The sequence below is a fragment of the Xiphophorus maculatus genome, chromosome 3, assembly GCF_002775205.1.
Source record: "Xiphophorus maculatus strain JP 163 A chromosome 3, X_maculatus-5.0-male, whole genome shotgun sequence".
Taxonomy (NCBI): Eukaryota; Metazoa; Chordata; class Actinopteri; order Cyprinodontiformes; family Poeciliidae; genus Xiphophorus; species Xiphophorus maculatus.
Window position 1 is genome coordinate 7,978,778 of NC_036445.1, and position 24,491 is coordinate 8,003,268.

Sequence of the window (24,491 nt, forward strand, 5' to 3'; positions counted from 1 at the left end):
GGGAGGGACGGGGGGCGGATTAGAGCCGTTGTGGAGGAAGAGGAGTGTGGGAGGGTGCGTCTGTATTCACCAGCCTACTCCAGGCCTGTGGTCTGTGAAAGAAGCTCCCCAGAAAACGGCAGCTGCTCGGCACCCTGACAAGACCCTCCAGATTGTTCCCCTCATAAAGAAGCTCAGCTGCCGGAACACTATTGACTCAAAGAGAAAACGACAGAACAGCGACTCCCCTCCCTCCCACAACCTCCACATCAACACACTGCCCTGCTCTTTCTTTTCTCCCCTCGCCGATGCCCAAATTGCACCCAAAATCTATGCATACTGCATGAATCCAGGGATGGCCGCCATCTGTGGGATAGCGGTCGTCTGTAAATGGCGTTTTTGTCTTTCTTTGCGCGGTCTCCAGTGCAGGAACTGATTGTAAATTGGGCGGCCTTCCCGATAGCTGGCTAAATCACTTAGTCATGGAGTGCTGAGGAGGAGTTCACCGAGGTTCTGAAGGCCTGCGTTCCCCTTTGTGGGCCATCTTGGATCTGGGCGGACAAATTGGTGAGCCCTGGAAAACAGAGCGGCTGGGATTTCATCCTTTTCAACCGTTTTTTGTGTTTTTGCCTTTTAAATAAATCTCAGTTGACAAATCGAAGTGCTGTTGAATTGGAGGTGTTCTCCATACGTTTGCATGGTTTGTTTTACGTTAAGTTTTATAGACGCAGATGGTGTGGCTTTGTGCTTCCTGAATCTTTTCCTCATCTTATGTGGAAACGTCAACAGAATTTCAAATTTTTACCTGACTACAGGAGATAAACTGGGAATTCAATATATTTTGGACATTGGGACTTTTCTTTCAAAATCCAACCAAACAGGTTTACACAAAACAGTGCTTTGCAAAAAGTATTAAAGGGGACTTATTATGCAAAATTCACTTTTTACACATTTTTATATTTTCACTTGGGTCATAACTGCTTCTAAAAACAGCCTAAGCATTTAAAAATATACCTAGCCCTTTTTTTTTGGTAGTGTGTTAATTTTTTTTTTTTTGGTGTTGATTTTTAAATCACATTCGACGACCACTGCGCCGTTACCTAGCAACCCAAGCTGAGTTTCAGCACATTTGGTCAGCTGGTTTTACTGCTGTATGCGCTGTACAATGGCTGCTGGAAAAGACAAGTGCTTTGTTGTTAACTTACCATCCAGAAACCAGTTGCTACAACTTTCTTGGTTGTGCAGGAGGCTCAATGTCTGCTTTTCAAAGATGTAAGGTTGTATAATTGCGCAACTGTTTGCAGCTATTTTCATGTATGACTGTAAATGTTGAGTTGGGGGAGCGTGGCCAGAAGCAGATTATTTGGATTTAAAGTGACAGAATAAAATCTCATTTAAAAATGATTATGTTACAAAAATATCTAATGAAAATGTTTTGTATAGGCCATAGACAGTCATTTTTTGTTTTCAGACTCCTTGTAATATTTAAAATTGGTAATCAATAAATTTCCAGGAGTTTGTTGGACATTTTCTATTCAGTCTTGGTACTTCAAAGTACAAAAACTTCAAACAGTAAGCGTTTCAAAACAGAGAATGAGGACAAAGTTTCTATCCAATTATTAATCAATAAATCCAACCGATCAGCTCTACATTATATAGATCTTAAGCAGAAAGAGCAGAGTATTTTTTCAGCTACAGATGCATCTTTTACTACAAATGATCAAATGTAAACTAAAGAAATGCTATATTTTGCATTTTGGGCAGTAAAATGTTCATTATTTAATTAATGTAACTATATGGTTATTTGTGTATTATATTGTATTTCTTATATCGTACCAAATAAGCTTTAAGTGGTTAAATGCAAAATCTGTAGAATATGCCAACTTTTAAAATCAGATTAATCGATTACTAAAATAGTCATCAGTTGCAGTCCAAAAATACACTGAGGTTTGTGGTTCTGGTGTAACAAAACATTTTGCTTTGTGTATCTAGAAATACTTCCTTTGAGTTATGAAAGATTGCATGACAGTCTGACGTCTTTCAAGCAAACTAATTGAAGCTGACAGATTATTAAAGCATAGTGCAGCTTTTCTGTGTGAATATGTTGGCATACTGTCATGGAACAGTCCAGTGTGCCGTCTCAGAGGCTGAGGTTGAAACTGTGTCCTGCCATCGGAAAGCAGCCAAGACCCAACTGTCTAACCACATTCATCGGCTAAACATGTTAAGGCATAAAAGGAATTTGACTCAAGTTCCTTGAAGCTCTCCGAGCATTTCTATGGAGAATAAGGAGCAGTAAAAACAAACACCGCAATAACTAAACATTGGATCTTGAATGTATGCAGTTATGTCAAATTAATGCATATAAACAATGAGATGAACATTTTAATCTGTTATATTCTACTGGTTAAACAATTCAAATGCAATATGATAGTTTAGAAGTAAACTTTTCAGAAACATATTGGGGAAATAATTTATTATGTGTAAATGTAAGTATGTTTATCATTTCACCTGTTTTACAATGAATGAAAGCTCCAGAACAGCTACAGCTTTTAACTGCAATTAAGTTTTGTATGAAAACATAAAACACTTCTGAATAAAGTTCAGAAAGGATTAATAACTTTACACATTTGATTGTATTTTATTTTCTTAAAATAAAAACCGTGAAAAATGTTTAACATAATGTAGTTTTGATTGGTTGAAAGTAACGCTCTGTGGGCTGGCAGAAGCCAATCACTGATCTTACTGTACACGGTGACTGACCAATCAGAAACCAAGGGACTCATAGCTAAGGCCCGCCCACTTACGCCAGCCAGTAGTCGAGCTGAAAAACTGTCAAGTGAGTGAACAGGATGGGGACGGCTTGAGCAGCGAAAACACGCAAAAAATGCAACGAGAAGTTGTAAAAACAACTTTAAAAGTTATCCATGCCATGTTTGGAGTTTATCACAGCACATGTTAGTAACCTACAGGTAAGTTTGCTTCAAAATAAGTCATGTCGGATTGTTTTTTTTTACCCTCCTTAAACGCAGGAGTTGAGAAATTGTAAAGGAAGCTAACGTTTTTCGCTAACAGGCTGATGTTTATCTCAATAGTTCTCCAACCTTCTCCTCCTTTTCTAGAGAAGCAGCAGCAGCCTTGGGCAGTGCGTGTTTTCCCCTGCGATAAGCAGCCAGTTTCGGAAGATGTCAGCGCCCAGTAACTCCCTTCAGCAGCCGAGGGTGAGGCGCAGCAATGCGGGCTCCCCGGGCTCGTTCACCCAGAGCGGCAGCAGCTGCAGCCGCTTGCACCCCATCCGTGCCACCGTGCCTTACCAGCTCCTGCGTGGGGGTCCGAGCAGCCCCACACGGCCGCAAACCCTGCACGGAGGACCCACAACCAGCCGGGTCTCGAGTAGCAGCCCACCCTCCAGTCCCCCGCTCACTTCAGGAAGTACAAAGCAAAGAGTGTCACCCGAAAATAAGGAGGCTTCCTGTCCCCCAGACTCCCCAGTGTCAAAAGGTAAAACGAAAAGAAAACTATAAATGATATATCGCCACGTGTGTGGTCGCCTGAGAGCTTGTCATTGTGCTTTCTGTTGTTACTGTTGTGTAATTAGAGTGGAAAGTGAGCATGTGTTAAAATTTCAGGGCTGGATTTAGGAGCATGTGGGCCCCTGGGCTAGAGCCAGTGTGGAGGCCTATGCGCACACACTTTCTTTCAGGAATGCAGATTACACTATTGTTGATTATTAGGTACACATCAGTGTTTGGGACTGGTTGCCATGCAGTCCAGTGGAATATTTGTTCTACTGAAGTTTGGATGAAAATATTCCCTTAATGAACAGTTCACTTTTTAAAAAATTTATTTGGTTGAGGTAGCACATCGCCACTGTATAAAGAGTCAAGACAGTGGGGAAAAACCAAACAAAGTTTGGGGAGAGTAGAGAAACTCACAGTGTCTAAACATAATGTAAACAATAATATCACAAAGAGCCGCCATCTTTGTAGTCAAACACGGCGCAAGCGTAGCTGAATCATGGCTTCAAGACCAACAAAAATAAAAATATTGACTAGTGTCCAAGAAAAATATATATCAACAAAATCGCTGCTGTCGGGGTCAACCTGTATGAGACAGAGAAACATGTTATGGAAACATGACAGATGATGTAGACAAGCTGCCTCCGGTTTACTATGACACAGTTAACTACCTAGTGAGCAGCGCCTACACCATGGATACATACAATCAATGTTTAAACGGATTTGTAAAAGATCTGCGAACTCTTCAGGTAAATAACAAGGTTCTGGTTACTGGCAGAGAAAGTACATGTAACATACACGTAGGCTACATGTCCATCTTAGCTAGCAGCTAAAAGCTACATTAGCTAAGATAATTTTGCTAGTTTCGCAGTACAGAAAATATGACTGATATTTATCTTGGCATTACACAAAGATTTGTAGAGTGTTCAAAAATTGCAAGCGTAATCGATGAGCTAGTTCTGAGCTTATAGCTAGTTTATTGTTGTCATAGCAACGCCATAGCAACTGTCATGGAGGTTACTTATACCTACCAACATGGCTGTCAGCTACATACTTCCCGGAAATGTGCCATCACATGAGAACTGTGTATAATGTCCGCTTAAACCTTATTTTAGTGTCATGGTTTGGAAGTCATCCAGCAGAGGGCGCCGCTGGTCATCCTTAGGCAAAGCCGGTGATACAGAAACAAAGATGGCGGCAATACCAGAACTGGAAAGAGAAATATTCCAAACACAGTCCAGTGTGGGATGGAAAATGAACTTTTTGCATTCTGTTTTGAAATATAAACACTCGACAAACTCCTTAAGTTTCACCTGAGTAGCGTTCATTCAGCCAAGTCAGCATGTTATGAAAAATTTAACTCTTTATGGTCGGCCATCTTCGTCCAAGAGAAAGCAGACATTTTTAAGAATGTGGCTGCTTATTAATTAATAATTAGTAAATCAATAAAATCAAACAACTTTATATTAACTCATTAATTGATAACTTGCACCCCTAATCAAAATGTTATAACAAATATAACAAACTACAACTCCCACATCTAGCCTAGTAGCCAACACATTGACCAATGTCTTATAGGGTTTTCAGACAACAACATATCTGTCCACTCTAAGAAACCTTTGGATAATAATAATAATAATAATAATATTGCATCACTTTTGTGATGATATGTATGCTGAAAATACGACTCACAATGTTACAGTAAAGTTGCTGATTCTTAATTTAAAGCTTGCTATTATTGTCTTTGGAAACATATATAGTAAAAGTCGGGGTTTACAAAGTGTTAACTCATTAAAAATGTAGATTTTGTGCACAAAATCATCCCTGGATGTAACATTTGGAAACATCATCTAAAAGCCTGAAAAAAGTATTTTTTCCACGCACAGCTAGGCATTCATGATGTGGTTAGAAGAAGTTCTGTAAATCCGTTTCTGAGAGGAAGCAGAGAAAGGACCTCGTGGCAGAGAGACATGCTGCCGCTTGTAATCTGTCCAGTTCATTCCCTGCAGAAACACGGCTGAGGGAATGTTACCTAATGACTGGTATCACTGGAAAGGGCAGAAACAGAACGCCCCAGTTCGTCCTGCAGGATATTAGAAAATCATGTGTTTGCAATTCTATTGTGTATCATTAATAGGATACAAACAGGATTCCCACACGGTCTGGAATATGAGTTAGGGATTATTACCATAAATATAGTCTGGAAAAATGTGGGAAATTAGAATATATAAAACATTTTTATTTCCAGACTTTGTTCCTTTCATTTGTCTATTTGAGCCTGTCTAACTTTTTTCCTTCTCATAGTTGTTTTTGCAGATTTTGTACTAATGCTTAAAAAATGGAAAATTAAGATTTTACTTTTTTCCTTCCCTGTGGGAATATAATAAGAAATTCTTTCTGATGTTAGTATGACAAATAGGCCTGTCACAATAAGCAATAAGTCAATTAATTGCATAATAATTTAAAACAAACTCTATAATTTCCATTTGCATAATATATAGTTTTCCTCTTTTCACTCTTTCTACCAAAAACTGGATGATAAAAGTCTCCAGTCTGGTTTATTGGTCTCAACTAGCCCTTTTGTTGAAGATCAATTTGCTAACAGAAACTTCATAATTCATTATATTTGTTGTTTTGTTTATTTATTTTTGGATATTTGAAATGTTTTCCAGTTCCTGTGTTAAATGTTTATTAGAATTTAAAATTTATTGAGTTTTGAGAATAACTCATAAAATTCTGTTTTGATTTTATTACCAATATATTACTTGAAAATGGTCTTAAAATAACAATATTATTGTTAGTCGCAGTGATTTCTGGGACAATTTATTGTTTCATTATAAACGATACATTTTATAATTTTTGCAGTCTAGTTGTGTCACACTAGACTGCAAAAAATAAGTCACTTGATGTCGTCACTTCAGTCGCGCAGCGCTAGCCCTTGACATCCGTTCATATAGACTTTGAATGGAAACCAGACGCTCCTGATGCTCAAATCGCGCTTGGTGTTAATGCAGCATTAGAACCTAGTTCCTATCTAATTTATAAAGAATATATGTACATTGCAACTATTACTCGATTACAGTTTTTGAGTACTCTACTTTCATTTTGTTGGTGTCGAAGCCATGGCTCATCTACCCTTTGCCTACCAAGATGGCGGTTGAGTGGCACGGTTCACTTCCGGTTCAAACTTGTGGGAGCTATTATGGGTCACATTATAGGCAGAAAAAGTGGATTTGGTTCACATCTGCCTGGTTTGTGAACTTCCATATAGGAGAAGCTTCGTGGGATATCGTCTCTGATGCCTGGATAATTAGCTGTTAGCATGATATGACAGCTATAAAAGTGTTAAAGTTACAGTCTTAAGTCAGAGGCAGGATGCAATCATTGTGGTTGGCCTTACCAACCACAATGACTATTTGAGAATACTTGGATATGAGTTATGACAACATTTATTTTCCCTTTGGGAAACATAAAGTGTTTTTGAATCGAATTAAATTAGCTTACAGTCTTACCTTTAGCTGAAATGGTACTCCACTTTTCTCAGTGCAGGTCATTGTGGTGTAACTGCTTGTGAAGTGCTTTGCATTTCTTGTTTCTTTGAACGGGATGACCTCCAGCCTTGATGGCCAGCCTACCATGCAGCACAGGAAGCAAAGTCCCTTCAATAACAAGTCTGAAGTCACATTTGCCAGGCAGGATGAATATGAGCTAGCCATGTTCGGCTAGCGCTTGGTGTTGATTTCCTACTCCAGCTGCATGCCGCACATTCCTCAATCCTCCAAAAGAGATGACCTCTAACCCCAGCTGGTTGTTCATGTCAGTTGTGATGGAGGAGGCTAGGTTTTCCTAAATGAAGGTGAACTCCCAACACTCAAACGGCCAATCAGCACAGATTTTATGGCTATTTTTTTGCACTGTGTTCAGAGGATTAGGATGGTCCTGCTTTCTAGATGCATCGAGAGTTTCATGTTAGCTTGTTGTGACCTTTTAGGTTCACTAGCATGACGTCATTTCACCACACTGTTTACTGCTCACAGTCAAAATGTTGCCTCTGCTGAAACAGCTCAACTTAAACCTTTAAATCTAGAGATTTAAAGGTTTAAGTATCTGATTCTGTTGAATTAAGCTATCGAAGTTAGTTTTTATTTCTGTTCTGATAATATTTTGGCCACATTTTATAAATGGTTTAACTTGTTAGTGTAAATGTTGTCTTTACCAAACAAAATGTTAGCTGGTTATACACAATATCATTTTGATATTGGGACTGTTGCAATAAGCAATAAATCAGTTTATTACATAATAAAATAAAACCAATTCAATCATTTCCATTAGCATGATTTAGCATTTTTCTCTTTCTACCAAAAACTGGATGATGAAATTCTTCAGTCTGGTGTTTTGGTCTCAACTAGCCATTTTTTTGAAGGTCAGTTTTGTTTACAGAGACTACATGATTCTTTTATTTGTTGTTTCTGTTGTTTTGTTTATTTGTGCTGGATATTTAAAATGTCTTCCAGCTCCAGTGTTAAATGTTTGTTGGAGTTTAAAGTTCATTAATCTCTGAGAATGTGTTCTTGCATTATTATGCCATTACCATTATGTTGCTTGAAAATGGTCTCAAAGCAACAGTGTCATCGTTTATCGCAATACCTGTTGGAGCAATTTATCGTCCAGCAAAATTTGTTATTGTGACATTCCTACTTAAAATTAATGGTCAAACTTGCAGGATTTGTCATCGAAGGAACTACTTTTTCAGAAAATGCATCTCAAGGTGTCTGCATCCTTTAAAAAGTATTAAATTCCTGCATCTAAAAGTACGGCCTTAAAATGTCCTTAAATTTGTTTAAGAAATGTAAGTTGGCCTTAAATATGTTAATCAGGTCTTAAATTTTGTTGTGGCATTTACTTTCCTACATTCTGTGTAGTTTAATTGTCTTGCTGGATCTTTTCTGTCAGGTAAACGTTTGATTTGCTCACAGACATTTTTGTGCTGTTCTGTTACTTGAAGCGATTGTGGCTGCTGCTAATTAGCCTCTAATGTGCCCTTGCTAGCTAGTTAGCTAAATTTTTTGCAACTAACAATATCATGTAAAATATATTGCCAGTTTTACGGTACAACATTCATCTGTTGCCAACAAAGTTGATGACAGTCTGTAATTTTCCTACTTGGACTGTAGGAATCAGAAAAACTCTTTTCATAATTTTGTTGAATGAAACTGAAATCTCTTCTTCAGAGTAAAAATGAAATGGATTATTGAATTATGTGCTTCAAACAACAGAGGGGCAGTGTTTTTACTTTTGTTATGTTTTTATACATAATGAAACCAACTGTAAAATAGAAATACAACTGATGCTAGTTTGGGAAAACTGACATTGTCTGTGAAAGAAACAATGACGTAAAAACATTAAGAAAAATAAGTTAAAAAAAAGCAACAAAAAAAGGAACTTTTTAGTGCTAGTTTGAGTGAGAAAGAATGCCTTAAATGACTGCATATCAGTTTATTTTAAGTTAATGAATTGTGGAGATAAATGGTCATAAAAACACTGAAATTTTTACTTGCACTGTATATGTTGTTTAAAACCTTTGCATTACCTATAGCACCATGTTGTAAGTGGAAATTTAGGGTACAAAGTGACAAAATGACCAGAAACCAACTGGTAACATCCAAGTTCTGCATTAAAAGGCTTCAGTGTAATGTCGGCATATGCTGCACCATTTCTTGGTATAAAAAGTTTGAAAAGCACTGGAGTAGAAGAATAAATATAATCAAACTTTGCTGTCATAATAAAATCTGGGAAATGCTTGGGGTTAAGTTTGTAACCACAGGTGAAGCGTGAATCTAAATCCTGACTGATTTTTGTTTTGCGATTCTCAGATCAGAAGTTCTGGGAATTTTGTTTTCAGATGTTGTCAGGATGAACCCTTGTGAAAACCCACAGGAAACTGCTGACAAACTGCATGTTTGTTTTTATATTTTCTTCTCAGTTAGTAAAGCCAAACATCTAAAAGGCTGGAAATGTGTTGTGAAGGGAAAGCTCACGTTAAAACCCAACATGAAACTTTTCATTCAGTGCCACTTTCTTACTACTGAAATCAGCAGATGGACTTCTTTAATGTCTCGACTTCTTTCACTGTTTCCTTTTTTTTCTCATAATGAGATTATTGTAGTCTGGTGAATGGGAAGGAGGGAGTTAGTGGGGGAATGGAAAATAACCACAATCCCAGTTCAGGGAGCGATGGCTTCGCTTATATCAATATTGATGGAAATTTAGCCTGCTTCCCTTGTCTGCAATGCTTCAGGGAATTTTACTGTAGCCCAGTAAGCTTACTTAGGCAATACCTTTGGGTGGGTAGCCTTGTGTGTTTTATGAACAAAGAACAACAATGACTGGCTGTGCAGCTCCACGAGGGAAGGGGCGCCTCATGTAGATGGTTTAGTCTGTGTGTGCTTTGTGCATGTGTGAAAGGCCTTTGCCTTGGCTCCTCTGGCAAGAAGTAAAACAAATGTGCACATCTCCCACCTATGATTCTGTCCTTCAGCATTTGACGTCAAAACGAAGCAGCTTAATTGCAGTAATTACACACCTGAACGGTTTCATTTCGGCTAACGAACACGTTTCACTACAGCCTCAAATAGTCTAGTGGTTGGTTTGGATTTGCATGTTTTGTTGTGTCCTGTTTGGTCTTCCAGTGCGTGCCTCTGCAGGCTTGTTGTGTGGATGCAGGCAGTTTTGATGTGCATTGCAGTGTGGTGGCTTATGAGCTCTTTATGTGGGTGGTGTGTGCTGAACTGCTCTAGGTCACAGCAGATTGCTCCCATAACATGAGATACTCCTGCTCAGCCTCTGGCTTTTCTCTCTGCTTTCACTCTCCTTTCTTTCTTTCTCTCTCTCTCTCTTTCTTTCTTTCATCTTTGAAAATAAGAAGGGATCAAGGTCAAACTCCTCAGGTCAAACATGAAAAGCTGAAGTAATGTCACTCACACATGAACCAACTGAGAAATTGCTTTGCTTCAGTTTTTTGATGTTGCATTTAGATGGTGTGTTAAAGCAAATGTTTCCTGTCCTGCTTCACAGCGGAACGATCCAAACTACAGGTGCGGAGCTCCAGTGCCATACGGAGAGCGTCTTCCTTGGACGCCATCACAGGACCTTACCTGACTGGCCAGTGGCCTCGGGACTCCCACGCTCCGTACCCTTCCTGTATGAAAGACAAAGCCACACAGGTACATACCACTCAAACCACAGCAGAGTCCAGCTCAAACCAAGTGTTTACTGGAACCATCACAGTTCTTTCACCTTGCATTACCAAAATTATTTAGATAATACAAGGATTTTTATAACTTTCCACATTTGCATGCAATTCCTTCACTGCAAAAACACAAAATCTTGCCAAATATTTTTCTTTTCGTTTCTAGTGTAAATATCTTAATACATTTGAAATAAAACAAACTAAATTAAAAGCAACTTTTCAGGAAAATATAGAGGCTTGTTTTAAGTAAATAATTCCTCAATTTTGATGAACACGTATTAGTTTCACTGGCAGATAAATTAACTAACAACATGGGAAAATGCCTAGTTATAAGCTAAATAATCTGCCACTGGAACTAGAAGGTTTTCACCAATATTAAGGAATTATTTATCGTAAATAAGCCTCTATATTACTAAAACTTACATGCAAGTTAATGTTGTCTTATTTCAAGTGTATTAAGATATTTGTACTAGAAACTAGACCAAAATTACTTGGTAAGACTTTGAATTTTTGTAGTGTTTACATTTTGTACGTCTTCTTTTCAAACTATATGACTTGGGTCAAACATTTTGAGTAGGGCTGAAACGATTAATTGGACTAATCATGAGGAATTGATTACTGAAATAATTGGCGTCTAATTTGGTAATTGATTTAACTGGAGTATACAGACTTAAAAAAAAGCAATTTAGGCAAAAACTGTTTAATTTTCTTATATAAAAAGGAATTTAATTATTTCTTTATTTGCAACTTTTAATGTACTTCCAATTTTGTATTTAAAAGGTTTTAAATCAAAATTTATTTGATTGTAGCCCTCTTACATCATTCAAATTGAGTTTATTACATACTTAGTAGTGTCGTTCACCTGTTTCTAAACTGTATGACTCGGGTCAAACATTTTGGGCCTTCCAGAAGATTCTTCCAGCAGTTTGCTGGAAATCTGGCCAATTCATCCTGAAATAATTTGTGCAAACAAGTCAGGTTTCCATCTCTGACTACAAATTTTCTACAGAATTGAGATCACGGGTTTATTAGTCAATCTGCAAAATATTAACTTTTTTTGTCCGAACGTCGCCTTGTGATTAATTTAGTTGTTTGCTTTGGGTCATCATTCTCCATTTGAAAGGCCCATTAGTGCACAAACTTTGGCTGTTTCAATATTTCCAAATGATGTTCGTTCCTCCTGATCCCATTTATTCCATGAAGTGCACCAGTTCCTCTTGCAACACACAATCCATGCAACACAAAACGTCACAGTCGTACTTGTAAAATCAGGTTGACAACCTTCTCCCTTTTCCTCCAATTGTGGCAAAAGTCATTTTGGCCGTTTGTATTTTAGCTTCATCCTACCACGGGACATGTCTCTGGAAAGTAAGGCCTTGATCCTTCAGTGGTTTGTAAATTGTAATTTAACTTTTATGCTGGTTTTGAAGTAATGTCCTCTTCTTGGCTGAATGGCCTTTCAGCCCAAATGGCCTCAGGTTTCATTTCACTCTCTTTCCATCTTTAGCCAGCATCTTCATGAATCCAGTCTTATTCCTGAACAGTCTGATGGCTGAATATTACCTTTTATTTTCTACTTGTAATTATTAGAAGAAATGAAACTGGAAGTGCTTTTTTCTTATTGATTTAAGAAAAATCAATCAATGAGCAGAATGAGAATTTTGTTCTCATTCTGTTCAACAAAATTAGGGGAATCAAAAATATTGATGTGTTTTATTCTGTTCCAAATAGAAATTAAATCTCTTAACTTGTGTCATCCAAGTGTCTTCAAAGAGTCGTTCTGGATCCAGTTTTATGGCTGGTTCTGATTGTCTTTCATGACTTGACAATATCTGGGCAGCGAAGACAATATTTCATAATAGCATCAGTTGTTGACGAGCACTGCTAATCCACATCACTTGCTTTTGCTGCTCATCTTTTTATCTCTGGCTGTCTGGTTAGAAAGTCTTGGCAGAGAGATGTTGGAGTAGGGGATTAGAGCTCATCATCATTGTGATTGATGGAAGAGATAGTTTGAAATTTCTCCTCCTCTTTGCTCTTTGGTCCTGCCCTCCTCTGGGATTTGGGGTCATAGTTCAGGTATTACTTTAGCTTTAAGATGCTAACTAATTAGCTGTTCCCAATTGTAAAAAAAAACAAACAAACAAAACAAAAGTGATCACCTGTCCGACTACCTAAAGCATCCTAAACCAGACGGAATAATTGTCCAAAAAGTTTGGATGCAGTTTAAGGATTAGCATTTTTCTAAATTACTGGCTGACAACCAAAGAAATTTCAAAATGTATTGATCTGCCAGAATTGATTAGTCTTTTTTTCTGATGTTTGTTGCCATTGACCCTCCATATCCATGCATCGGTTTTACATTTAGCCTGATTTCACTGTTGGTTGGCAGCCCACGCATGATTATCCAGTTTCAGAAAAAGCTTAATTTTTGAAGGACCGGGGCTCGTTGCAGGCTTGTGTTATGAAAGAATATTGAATATGTATGATTTGCAAGAGGGCAGCTCTCCCTATTGCTAACAGAAGCCTTTCATGTGACTGAATGAAGACCGCCAAGCCTAATTTACATGGGCTTCGTCCCTGTGCCCCTCATTTGCCTTGCGTTTCTTTGTTTGTACTCTGAGGAAGTGGTAGGGGAGCTGGTGAGATTTCTTGAAGTGGCTATGTGCAAAGTAAACACATCTAATTACAGGGTTCCTGTCTGGATCTGGAAAGTATGGAAAATCAGTTTGACAATTATCAAAGAGAGGATAAAAATGCAGAGAAACATCCAGACATGCTGTTATCTCATAGACTTCATGCCTTTTTGGCACATCGTGATGTTGAGCCTGTCCTGTCCTGGTGAGATGAGCTCATAAGAGTCTGACTCACCCAAAGCTGTGAATGATGGAAAATATTTGTTATGGTAGTAAAAATCATAATGTGAAAAAATGCGACGCACTTTTTCACAGTCCCAGAACGATTTGGTGCTTGTACCCACTTTAGGAATAGTCATAGACCACTTCCTGTTTGCAAGCTCTGCCTGAGCCCATCTCTTTTTTTATAAGACGGCAGCAGAAAGCAGCAGACAAAAGGTCCCTGCTCTCTTTTGTTTTGCATTGCGCCAGTTCAAGACGGCCTCTCCTTTGAGCTGTAATGCAGCTCTGCATGGAGGTGACGTTGTTTGCACCTGTCCCCCAGGCGAGGCGAGGAGAATTCCCACTGCTTACCACCTGGCCCTCATGGCTGCCTGCCTTTTGTGTGGGAGTTGAGGAGCAGAGGGTCCATACATATGCTAATCGCGCTTCCAGGATATGTCTGCAAGCCCTAGACCCTGCGGTTACAGAGCACAGAGAATCCGTATGAAGATTAAAGCTCTGGCACACCAATTCACACACAAGAAAGGCAGGCTGATCAAACAGTTTGTGTAGCCTGACATTTTACATTATTAGTTATATGTGAGCACAAACCACAGATCGTCAGTAGCTGCGTTTGAATGTATGCAAGTCTTTGTCAAAAAAACACAGTATCGCAATTTGCGGTGAGCCATTAAATACGGGTGCATCCACATCAGTTGTGTTTAGTCCGCTTTAATCCAACCCCAGTCCACTTGTCTGGAAAGTCCTGTTGGTTTGGGGAGTGTGAATGAACAAAAATGTTGAGATTAAGGCTGTTGTAAATATTTATTTACAATTATTTTAGTAATCGAGTATTCTGTTGATTATTCTGATGCGTAATCAAGTAATCGAATAAAAATTGGATCAAATGAAATATTGGTCAATTCTACCATAACAGCATTATTACTACTGGATATTTTCATATTTGAGCATCCCTAACAATAACTTTTCTGTGGTTTAGAAAATGAACCTGTAACAACAATAGCTCACTTTCTAAGTAAACCTGAAGAAAATGTATACAAAAATCTAATCATAAAGACTATACTCCAGCTTTTCGTTTATGCATTCATCTTCAGTCAATTTAACAGATGAACTCTCACCTTGTCCAGCCATTTATAGCTCTTGTGTCCATGTTAGTGACGGGATTTGACACCTTCGTTCGTCACACACAGAAGCACATCTACCATCTATGTACCCCCACGATGCGCTCCGTCACTCAATTGTTGAGATTGGGATGATATGAAATTTATTTTCTCATTCGTCCGTAAAGCTACACTTACGTTAAGCATCAATGACAGAGAAGCAGCCTGCCATGTTGAGTTTATCCCGCTCACCTGTATAAATACACCCGCTGCGCACTTCACCACCGTTCGCTCTGAACACCGGCCACCAGGCAGCAGCTTCCGGTGGAGAAAGGCTGCCGTATCACGATAGTAAATTTAAGGATGCTTATTGGTCCCAAAAAAACAGTAAAACCCAGACATGATCATAAATCAATATAATCCTCCCAGACTGAACTTGAAAATTGGAGGTTATGCCGCTAATACTTCGCTTTCGTCAACAACTCATAGGCAGAAGTGCCTAGACTTTAAAACATTAAAATAAACAATTTAGTGGCTAAACCAACACATCACGCTTTCCTCAACCCTCCCACCACATGATAGCAGCAGGACTCTGCATGCATGTCTCGGCGTGCAATCTAAACAAAACAGCCCAAATTCCACTGTGATTCAATTGAAGCCCAGTCATTATTTCCTGCTTTGGAGCTGAGCTGGATTCTTGAGGATGTTGTCGGCATGTAACCCTTTGGGTGGGAATCACAATAGGAAGCGAGCTGCAGGCTATGAGTTTTATCTGTGCAGCATTACATTATCAGGCACAACACCTGGCACCCTGTTCACAAGGCACACAAGTTAAGGCTGCAGGTTCAATAAAAGTGGCCGTCTGTGATAATCTGTTGTTGGGAGTGGAAATGTAGTCAATAGAAAATTATCATAACATTTTTTTGTAATTTAAACTAAGAGTGGAGTTTAAAGATAACCTGTTTTGCAATATTCATATTTTGCCGTTTTTATTCTTCCATATGATTTTCCTCTGCTTCTAAAAAAAATAAAGCCCAAGCTCAAAAAGTTAATATTTTATGGTGTCATTGTCACAGTTGACTAGCACTGTGCCGTTACCTAGCAACCACAGCTAAGCTCCAGCACGTTTGGTCAGCTGGTTTTACAGCTGTATACGCTGTACAATGGCTACTGGAAAAGACAAGGGATTTGTTGTTGACTTACCATCCAGAAACCACTTGCTGCATTATTGTTGGTTGTGCAGGAGGCACTACTTTTGCTTTTCAAAGAAGTACGGTTGTGTAATTGCACATCTGTTTGCAGCCATTTTTACGTGCGAGTGCAAGCGTTGAGTTCAGGGTGTGGCCAGCAGCAGATCATTTGGATTTAAAGGACAAGAGGTCCGAAACTGTGATCTTAGTGTGCACAACGGAGCACGATAAAAGCACATTATCTAAGAATGATTTTAGATGATGTAATGAACATGTTGTATAGCCGATAGATTTGTCTTATGCTGTTCAAGGAAACATAGCAGGTCACTTTGAAGCATATTGAATTGGGATTAAGGCACCACGATTTAATGGTGCCTTACCACCGGTGCCTGCCACATGTGCTTGCTTGACTTCTTTTAAAACAAAATCTCTTATTAATTTAAATAAAAATGCAAACAGTGGGACCAAAAACCTCACAAGATTCTCACTTCACTGGCGTCTTGTTTAAAAAGTTTAAACTTTTCTTCTTGTTTAAAGTTTCCTGTCAAAAACATAAACATGCACAAAGTGTTTACATGGAAATAAAGGAATATAGATAAATGAATAAAATAAACACAAGAAACTATTAAAACAACAATAGAGAGCTTGTAAGAATAACATAAATACAAATTAACACAATGAAACACATAGAGCAAGGCAGCAGTGTTCTGCCTCTAAAGGAAAACTACAGTAAACCAAAATGTTCTCAGTTCTGGTTTGAAGAAACCAATAGTTTTTGCACATGTCAGGTTTTCTCATTGATTTCTTTTTCCTGGTGTTGGTCAGGGCTCAGACAGGACTTTGGATAAGTTGCAGCTACCTGATTGGTTTTTCCAGTGACTGCTTTATAGACCATCACAATTATCTAAGCTACATGTGAGCTTTTTGACCAGGCGTTGGTAGGAAACCCTTTACTCTGCCAATGTTGTAAAGATGACTGATTTAGTATTAAACGTCTTGTGGTTGGTAAAACTGGGTCAATTTTTTAAATTATTTTTGCTAAAACAGTGGCTTCAGTCTTTTCTCTGACCAATTCGTCATCAGTCAGTATTTTGGACTCTATTGGGCCGTGGAGACAGAATTAGGAAGTTGTATGTCATCCGCCAAGGTGTTGCTGTTGACGTAGTAAATCTGAGTCAACTGGATCAGGGGTGTTCAAAATGTGGCCCGGTGGCCATTTGTGGCCCTTGGATTAATTTTGTGTGGCCCCTGACCTTAATTCAAGAATGGCACAAATTTGGCCATTCAACATTTTTTGTACTTTTTTTTAGGATGAGATTTCCGTGGCAAGTTTATATCTTGTAAAACTGAAAATGTTAAGAACAACACAAAGACTTTTTTATAGTATTTTTTAATTATTATATTACATTGTGCCCCTAATATCCAGGAAGTTAAAAAAAAAATCTGTAATGTTAAAAAGTTTGGCCTAAATACTGAAGACGTCATGGAAGAAAATTCTAACTTTTGTTGCTGGGAATAAACTTAAAAACGTTTAATAGACTTAATAAACGGAAAGTAACAAGCTCAAAAAGGTAAATAATTAAACATTTAGGCAAATGTAAAATGTTATATGTTTTATTTTTGTTGTGGAGGTAAATGAGAGAGAATTCACCTCAATATTTTTGTGTTTTTAATTGAAATTTTGGCCCCTGAATACTTTCAACGTGGGGATTTTGGCCCTTGATGCAGAAAGTTTGGACACCACTGATGTAGATGTTAAATAAAAGCTTGAGAATAAATGAATGAATGATGTAGCCGTTATTGTAGCATGCTACAATAAACTCGTTAGCACTTTGCCCTTTCACATCGAAGCTGATGAAATGCTTTGATAGGAAACCTTTGGTGAAACCTCACGCAGCTGTGCTTTATGTGTGCAGGAAATCAAAAAGCTTAAAATACGGGTAACGTTGTGGCGCGCCATCCGTTGTCTGTTATCTGCATTTAATATTACGACCAACACATTTTCTCGACTCAGATAAACGGTAGAGGATGATAAAGTGTTTCCGCTCTGTGCTGATCTTTGCTTTGTGTCTCAAAACCTTTCTCTATAACGGATCAGACACGTGATACTGGTGGGTCGACTTCAATTCATTCTGAGGTGGGACATTTCTGTTAATAAATGTGTAAATCACAGAATGAAAATCTCCAATTATGCTAATTCAGGCAGGAGAAATGAGCCGTAATTATAGTAAGCAGAGGCCTAAAATGTGACCCAAGTAATTGATTTTAAAAGAACAATTCTATCAAATGGGACAAAGTGTGAATAAAAGAGGCACAAATGAATAATTTTGGAGTTATCAGTTGACTTGAAACAAAGTTTTTAGTCTGATTTGATGTCACCAGGAGAGAAATGTCTAGTTTCAGCTGCTGATGCACAATATATCAACATTAACATCGGTATCGGTCGTTGTTTAACATATCGGTATCGGCCCCATGTTTGCCTTCAGTCCAGCTAAATAAGACTCGTTTAGAGCCACAAAGAATGCAGCTTAAATGTTTGATAAACGTCTACTTTAGGGAACTTATCATCTTAAAAGAATCCCATTCGATTTCTAATTTTAGAATTCAAACGAAAGAAAAACAAACCTTTTGGAGAAAGAAGATGGATATGTTTTCCTCTGTGAGGTGTTTAAATTTATGGAAAATGAAATGGAGAAAGTATGTAGTTCACAACTTAAGCAAAAAAATAGATTTAAACAACACCACTGGTATTTTTAATGTGATTCTGTCAAGGAATATCATTTTATTAGATAAGAAACTGCTTTAAACAGCATTTATTACATTTATATTAAAAACATTAGTTGATTCCTTATCATTTTAAGCAAAGCCACTTGTGGCTCTAGAACACGTGTCAAAGTTGAGGCCCGTGGGCCAAGTCAGGCCCGCCACAGCTTTTTATGTGGCCCTCTTCTAGACTAAACACGAAGTGTGCTTAAATATAATGTTATCAGTCAAATTAATGCAGTTTTAAGAATTCATTGATATATTAACAGGTCTTATCAATACATACCGGTTCTTTAAGATCATTCATGATCTTGATTTGGCCTAAAACAAAAATGAGTTGGACACCCTGCTCTAGAACCTCAGGTTGCATATCTACACCATGTTCCAGATTATTATCAAGTCATATTTTCTCAGATTTTCCTAAATGGTCAATGTAAATGATGGTCAGTATAATTTTCAATTCATGAACTATTACAGTATAAATCAATAGTGTCAACAGTAGCTCAATAGTAGGTTCATGCACCGCAGGCCTCTGGAGGATCCTCCAGAGGCTCCAGCAGCTTCAAATAACTGTTCGCTGCTTTGTAAGGGCATTTTAACAGCTGCTCTCTTAATCCGATGAATTTGTCTAACAGAAACCTTCATTATGCCTCTATCTGTACAAACCCATCTTTGTTCTGAATCAGCCACGAATCTCTTCACGGTACGATAACGCTTCAGTTTTTGTTAAATATCTAATGTTTTCATATCTTGTCATATGGCACTACACTATCTGATGATTTTAGTCAGCAGAGATTCTTTCTCTTTCCCATATTGCTTGAAACCTGTGGCTTGATTAATAATGTGGAACATCCTTCATAAGTAGATTTCCTTTAATTGAGCTCACCAGACAAACTAATCAACCAGCTCTCTGAAATTAATTATAGTGATTCAAAGAGCCCTGACACACAATACCATCTATAAATTTAATAGCACAACAAAAATTTAATCTTTGTGACACTTAAATTCAATTTGCATAATAATTTTGAACACGGTGTAGAAACATGCACCAAATCTTTAACAACTAAAGTTGTTCAAATCATAAAAAGTTTAAAACATATATATATATATATATATATATATATATATATATATATATATATGCGCCTCGCATTAAAACTGCATCTCTGACACAAGTAGACTCATTTTGCCAGTGAAACTTTATTTTTTCCTCAGCAGTGTGAAGCCCTTTCTAGCCATTTGTGTTGATTCGACTGCAGCAGGTACATTGTTTACAACTTAACTTAACAAAAATAAATCTAATACAACACCGCTAGAAATATTAGTGCGATTTATGTCGTGAAATAAATATTTATTACATGATAAAAACGGCTTTAAACAGCATTTGTTATTATATTTGTATTAAAAACGTTAGTTGATTCCTAATCATGTTAAGCCAGTTGTTAAAAGCATTTTGTGGCTCCAGTTTCCAGATTGCAAATCTAGACAGATGCTTCAGATCTTTAGCTTTCAGAGTTGTTTAAATCATAAAAGGTTTAAAAGATATATGTATGCCTTGTGTTAAAGCTGTATTTCTGATGCAGTTCACCAGTGAAACTTTATTTTTTTCCTCAGCAGTGAACTGTGTGAAGCCACTGTGCCCTTTCTACCCATTTGCATTGAGTAAGAACAGATTTGACTGCAGCTTCCAGTTCCTGAATGTTTGGCAGAAACTTCAAACTGCACAAGTCATTCCAGAGGCCATGGACGAAATGTTAATGCTAAAGGCTAGTTACACATCTGCCATCCAGCGCGGCCAAGCACAGAGGTCCCTTTTTACGAGAGCACAAGCGTCCATTTAATGTGTGTCCTTTCCTGGGGGGAACCATGGCCAGCGCGCCGGCTCACACAACTCCATGGGTGTTTGTCATTATTCGCAGGGTGATATAGAATATCACCCTGCGCTGTTTAGAGAAAGAAGATTCTGTTTGCGCGGAGTCGGGCGTAAGGCAGGGCGAAGACGGTGACATTTACGATGTGTTGCGCCGCTGTGCTCGTGATGTCGGAGCGCTGATAGACACAATCAGGGGGAAGTATGTGGTTTCTGCAGGCCTATGAAAGATCCGCTCCCTGCTTCTGGTTTTGCATTAATTTACATAATTTAACCGTTGCCTCATTCATTCAGCAGAGGTCGAAAAGGCGAGTTCATCGAGACAGAACTGTCTCTATGCTGTCTAGGAGGAAATATCTCGTTTATCAGCTGATTTTCTGTAATCATCTACAAACATCCCAACGTTTATTGCTTGGCTCATTCAGCTTTGATACGCCTGCAGTTGTAACTGGAGTCAGCATTGTTGGATAATTTCTGGATTTGTATTGCTGAAGTTGAAAGAACATAAAGACAGAGATGTCTTCATGGCAAGTAAGCATGATTCTTAAATGTGTTTGGATTTTGTTTGGAGTGTTTTTCTTGTCAGAAGACAAATATGTGAGCTCAGTGTCTTGCAACACAGTTTGGTGCAACTCTGCTTTGCAATAGGATAAAAAGGAACATTTTTGTTTAAGAGATTTTTTCCTCAGGGATGGTATCCCATGACTGCTGTACTTATTTTCATTGATTCCAGGTATGCAGCTTTATTTTGAAACACACACCACTTGCTTTCAGATGGGGTTTTCTGAACATTTTTCTGATCATTTTTCTGAACAGTTTTTGTTGAAATGAAGTTTCTGTTGGAGGCCTTAAATCAGGGGCGTACAAAGTGCGGCGCATGGGCCATTTGGAGGCCTCCGAATGTTTTCAAAATGGTCCACATTTGGTGGTTTGTGCAGATCAAACTTTTTAAAATATTTTGGGTAAGATTGTTTATGATTATGGTAAATTAAACAGTCTTAAAATGAGAAACTTTCGGTGCAAGGCAAACGTATTCATCTGTTATTAATCACATTATTCCTTGCTTTTTTATTTTCATAGTAAGTAGAACCACAAATATCCAAACTTTTACTTAAATGGAGACTTATCACCAGAACGGGATCCACAGCCTCTTCTTTTTACTGAAAAGTGGACAAAATAATTATTTTCTATTCCATTTCAATTTTACATTTCATGTACAGGCAGTTAAATCAAATGTGAACAAGTCTTTTTGTTTACTTTCACCCAGATGCAGAAACATGCACTCCACCCATTTTGAATTGCACAAACAAGCATTCGGATCTGTCGGCCTTTTCTGCAGAAAAGGTGCAACTTAGTGGGAACAACAGATGTGCAAGAAGTTTTGATAACATTTTAGTAACTGTCCACACATCCTTAAAAAGTCTTAAACTCATGTATTTAAAATCAAGGCCTTAAAATGTCTTAAATTCATTTAGGAAAATGTAAGTCGGTCTTAAATACGTTAATCGCGGTTCTTAAATTTTGTTTGGCTGGACTATTGCAGTTCTTTTTAATTATTCTTGTAGGATTTTTCTGCAAGGTGAAAGTTGCAGAGGCGGTTTGTAACTATCTGTTAATATATGCTTGCTAGCTAGCTACTTAGCTATTAATTGTGTCTATCACAGGTAATTTAGTGCAAACGTACCATCAACTGAGTGGACGTTTGATTTTGCCACTGAGTCACTTATATTGTATATTTATAGTGTTGTCAGCCTAAATTTTGTTCAAGCTGGCATTAAAAAAAGGTCTTGAAAAGTCTTAATTTTGACTTGATACCATGTAATGTTCTTTGTTTTGTTTGTTTTTCTCAGACTCCATGTCTCTGGATTGACGAAGCCGCTGAACTGGGAAGTCCTCACCAGCGATCAGCGTCGTGGGGGAGCGCAGATCATCTGAAAGAGGTACTTTCCCCTTCTTTAACCCCCCAGACGATCCGGTCACTGCTGCTGCTCACAGCTAACGCGTCATTATATCCACACAGCTGGGTGAAGAAAATGTTTCTGTCATTCGTGAGGTTCTTCATTTACTTAAAGTGTGTTTTTATTTGTCAGAGTCTGAGGTCAGCCTAAATATTACCCTCCTTAAAGTCGGTTTCCACTCCTGTCTATCTGCTGGCCTTGGCAGGCCATCCAGCCGACCACATGGACTCCATGCCTCCAGACCACAGGCTAAATTTATCCTCCTCTGTTCTCCGCACGGCTGCACTGTGTGAATCTCATCATGGACTGTTGTTTTTCAGACGGCATAGAGGATCCACACTGAAGGAGGGCAGAGTATGCAGCTGCGTCTTTCCCGTTTTAAAATCAGCAGATATTTTTTTTCTTTCTAGAGAGCTCCACCTCCACTGCAAAAATATAAACTCTTACCAAATATGTTTGATCGAATTTCTTAGTACACTTGGAAGACAAAAGTAACTTACAAATAACTTTTCAGCAGGACACTGCTTGGTTTAAGTAAATTATTCCTTTAATATTGATACAAAAAGTATTAGTTTCACAGGCAGATTATTTCACTTCTAACATGGAAAAAATGTCTTGTTATAAGTTAAATAAATTGCCAGTGGAATTAGTGTTTTTTAAAATAAAAGATAAGAAATAATTTACTTAAACCAAGCTCATATATTTTGTTGAAAAGTTCCTAGTCAGTTAGCTTTGTTTTATTTCAGAAACTAGATAGAAAATACTTGGTGAGACTTTGTGTTTTTGCAGTGCATGAAGTCAGTAGTAGCTCCAGTTTAGCTGAAACAAAACAAACTGTCAGTGCAACACAGCAGGTATAAAACAAGTTATGAAATCTTTTATGAAACACATTTGCAGCAGCTTCTGGCCTCCTGCTACGTATTTCATAAATCACCTTTAAGCACACCTCTAACTTTATAACTTGACCTGCCTGGAAAATGTTGTGTTCACTGATCTGCAGACAATCCCTGAACAACTTGGCCTAGAAATCAATAGCTCAGCACAGCCAGGAAAATCTCCCTTTTCCCACCAACTAAGATTACACCCGGGTTGCCTGGACTTGTCATTATCGACTGCTTCCACTAAGCGAGCGCAGGGAGCAGGATTCCTGCTCTCTAACCTCTGCAATTTAACGAGTGGGAGGACATCTGAAAGCAGCACGTCTCTTTGTTGACTGTGTTGCCTGGAGTACAAGATCTGTGTTGAAGAACCACACCTTTGTCTGCACACCACAACTGTCTGTTAGTCTTACAAAGGGTATCCTGTTTTTTTGTTTTGTGTGCTGTTACTCGGCCAGATGTAGCAACACCCACTGACCCAACTCATTTCATCAGCAGACCGATTCTGGAAGTGTTGCAGCAACATTCAACTAGGCCTGTTGCAATAAGCAATAAATCTCATGATAAATTTAAACAAGCTCAATGATTTATTATCTTTCTCTTTTCTCTTTTTCTACCAAAGACTGGACCCTAAAAGTCTTCACTCTGGTCTCAACTATCTCTTTCTTAAGAACAATTTTGTTAACAGAGACTTCAGTAATTAATTTTATTTGTTGTTTTGTTTGTTTATTTTGGATATTTAAAATGTCTTCCAGTTCCAGCTTTAAATGTTCATTAGAATTGAAAGTTTATTGATCTTTAGTATGTGTTCTTGCATTATTATGCCATTATTGCCATTATATTACTTGAAAATTGTCTCAAAACAACAATATTAATGTTTATTGCATTAACTTAGAGAAATTTATCATTCAGAAGATTTTGATGTGGCAGGGCTGCATTCAAGTCGAGTTTGTTTTAGTAAATCTTTTCAGAAGAAAGCAAAAGTACTCATCGCATTTTATTATACGATTATTTTGACGATTAATCAGATAAAAATTTTCATTTAACCAGTTAAACCTTTTTGACACAATATTTTAAACACCATTTAAAGATGCAAATAATTAAAAAATTTTTTTTATAAGAAAACAA

The 24,491-nt window shown here is 37.9% G+C and overlaps 1 protein-coding gene across 2 annotated transcripts in view; it reads left to right on the forward strand.

Annotated features, from left to right (window-relative positions):
• Positions 1-2,681: 2,681 nt before the first annotated feature.
• Positions 2,682-24,491, forward strand: part of LOC102220779 (glucocorticoid-induced transcript 1 protein) — a 32,421-nt gene continuing 10,611 nt past the window's right edge. Inside the window, exons 1-4 of one of the 2 annotated variants that reach the window (XM_023330601.1) lie at positions 2,682-2,951; positions 3,102-3,480; positions 10,572-10,720; positions 22,378-22,467. In XM_023330601.1, the coding sequence (XP_023186369.1) occupies positions 2,907-2,951; positions 3,102-3,480; positions 10,572-10,720; positions 22,378-22,467 (663 nt within the window). In that variant the 5' untranslated portion in view covers positions 2,682-2,906. The remainder of the gene's footprint in view (positions 2,952-3,101; positions 3,481-10,571; positions 10,721-22,377; positions 22,468-24,491) is intronic. The other variant, XM_023330600.1, reaches the window with a different exon arrangement.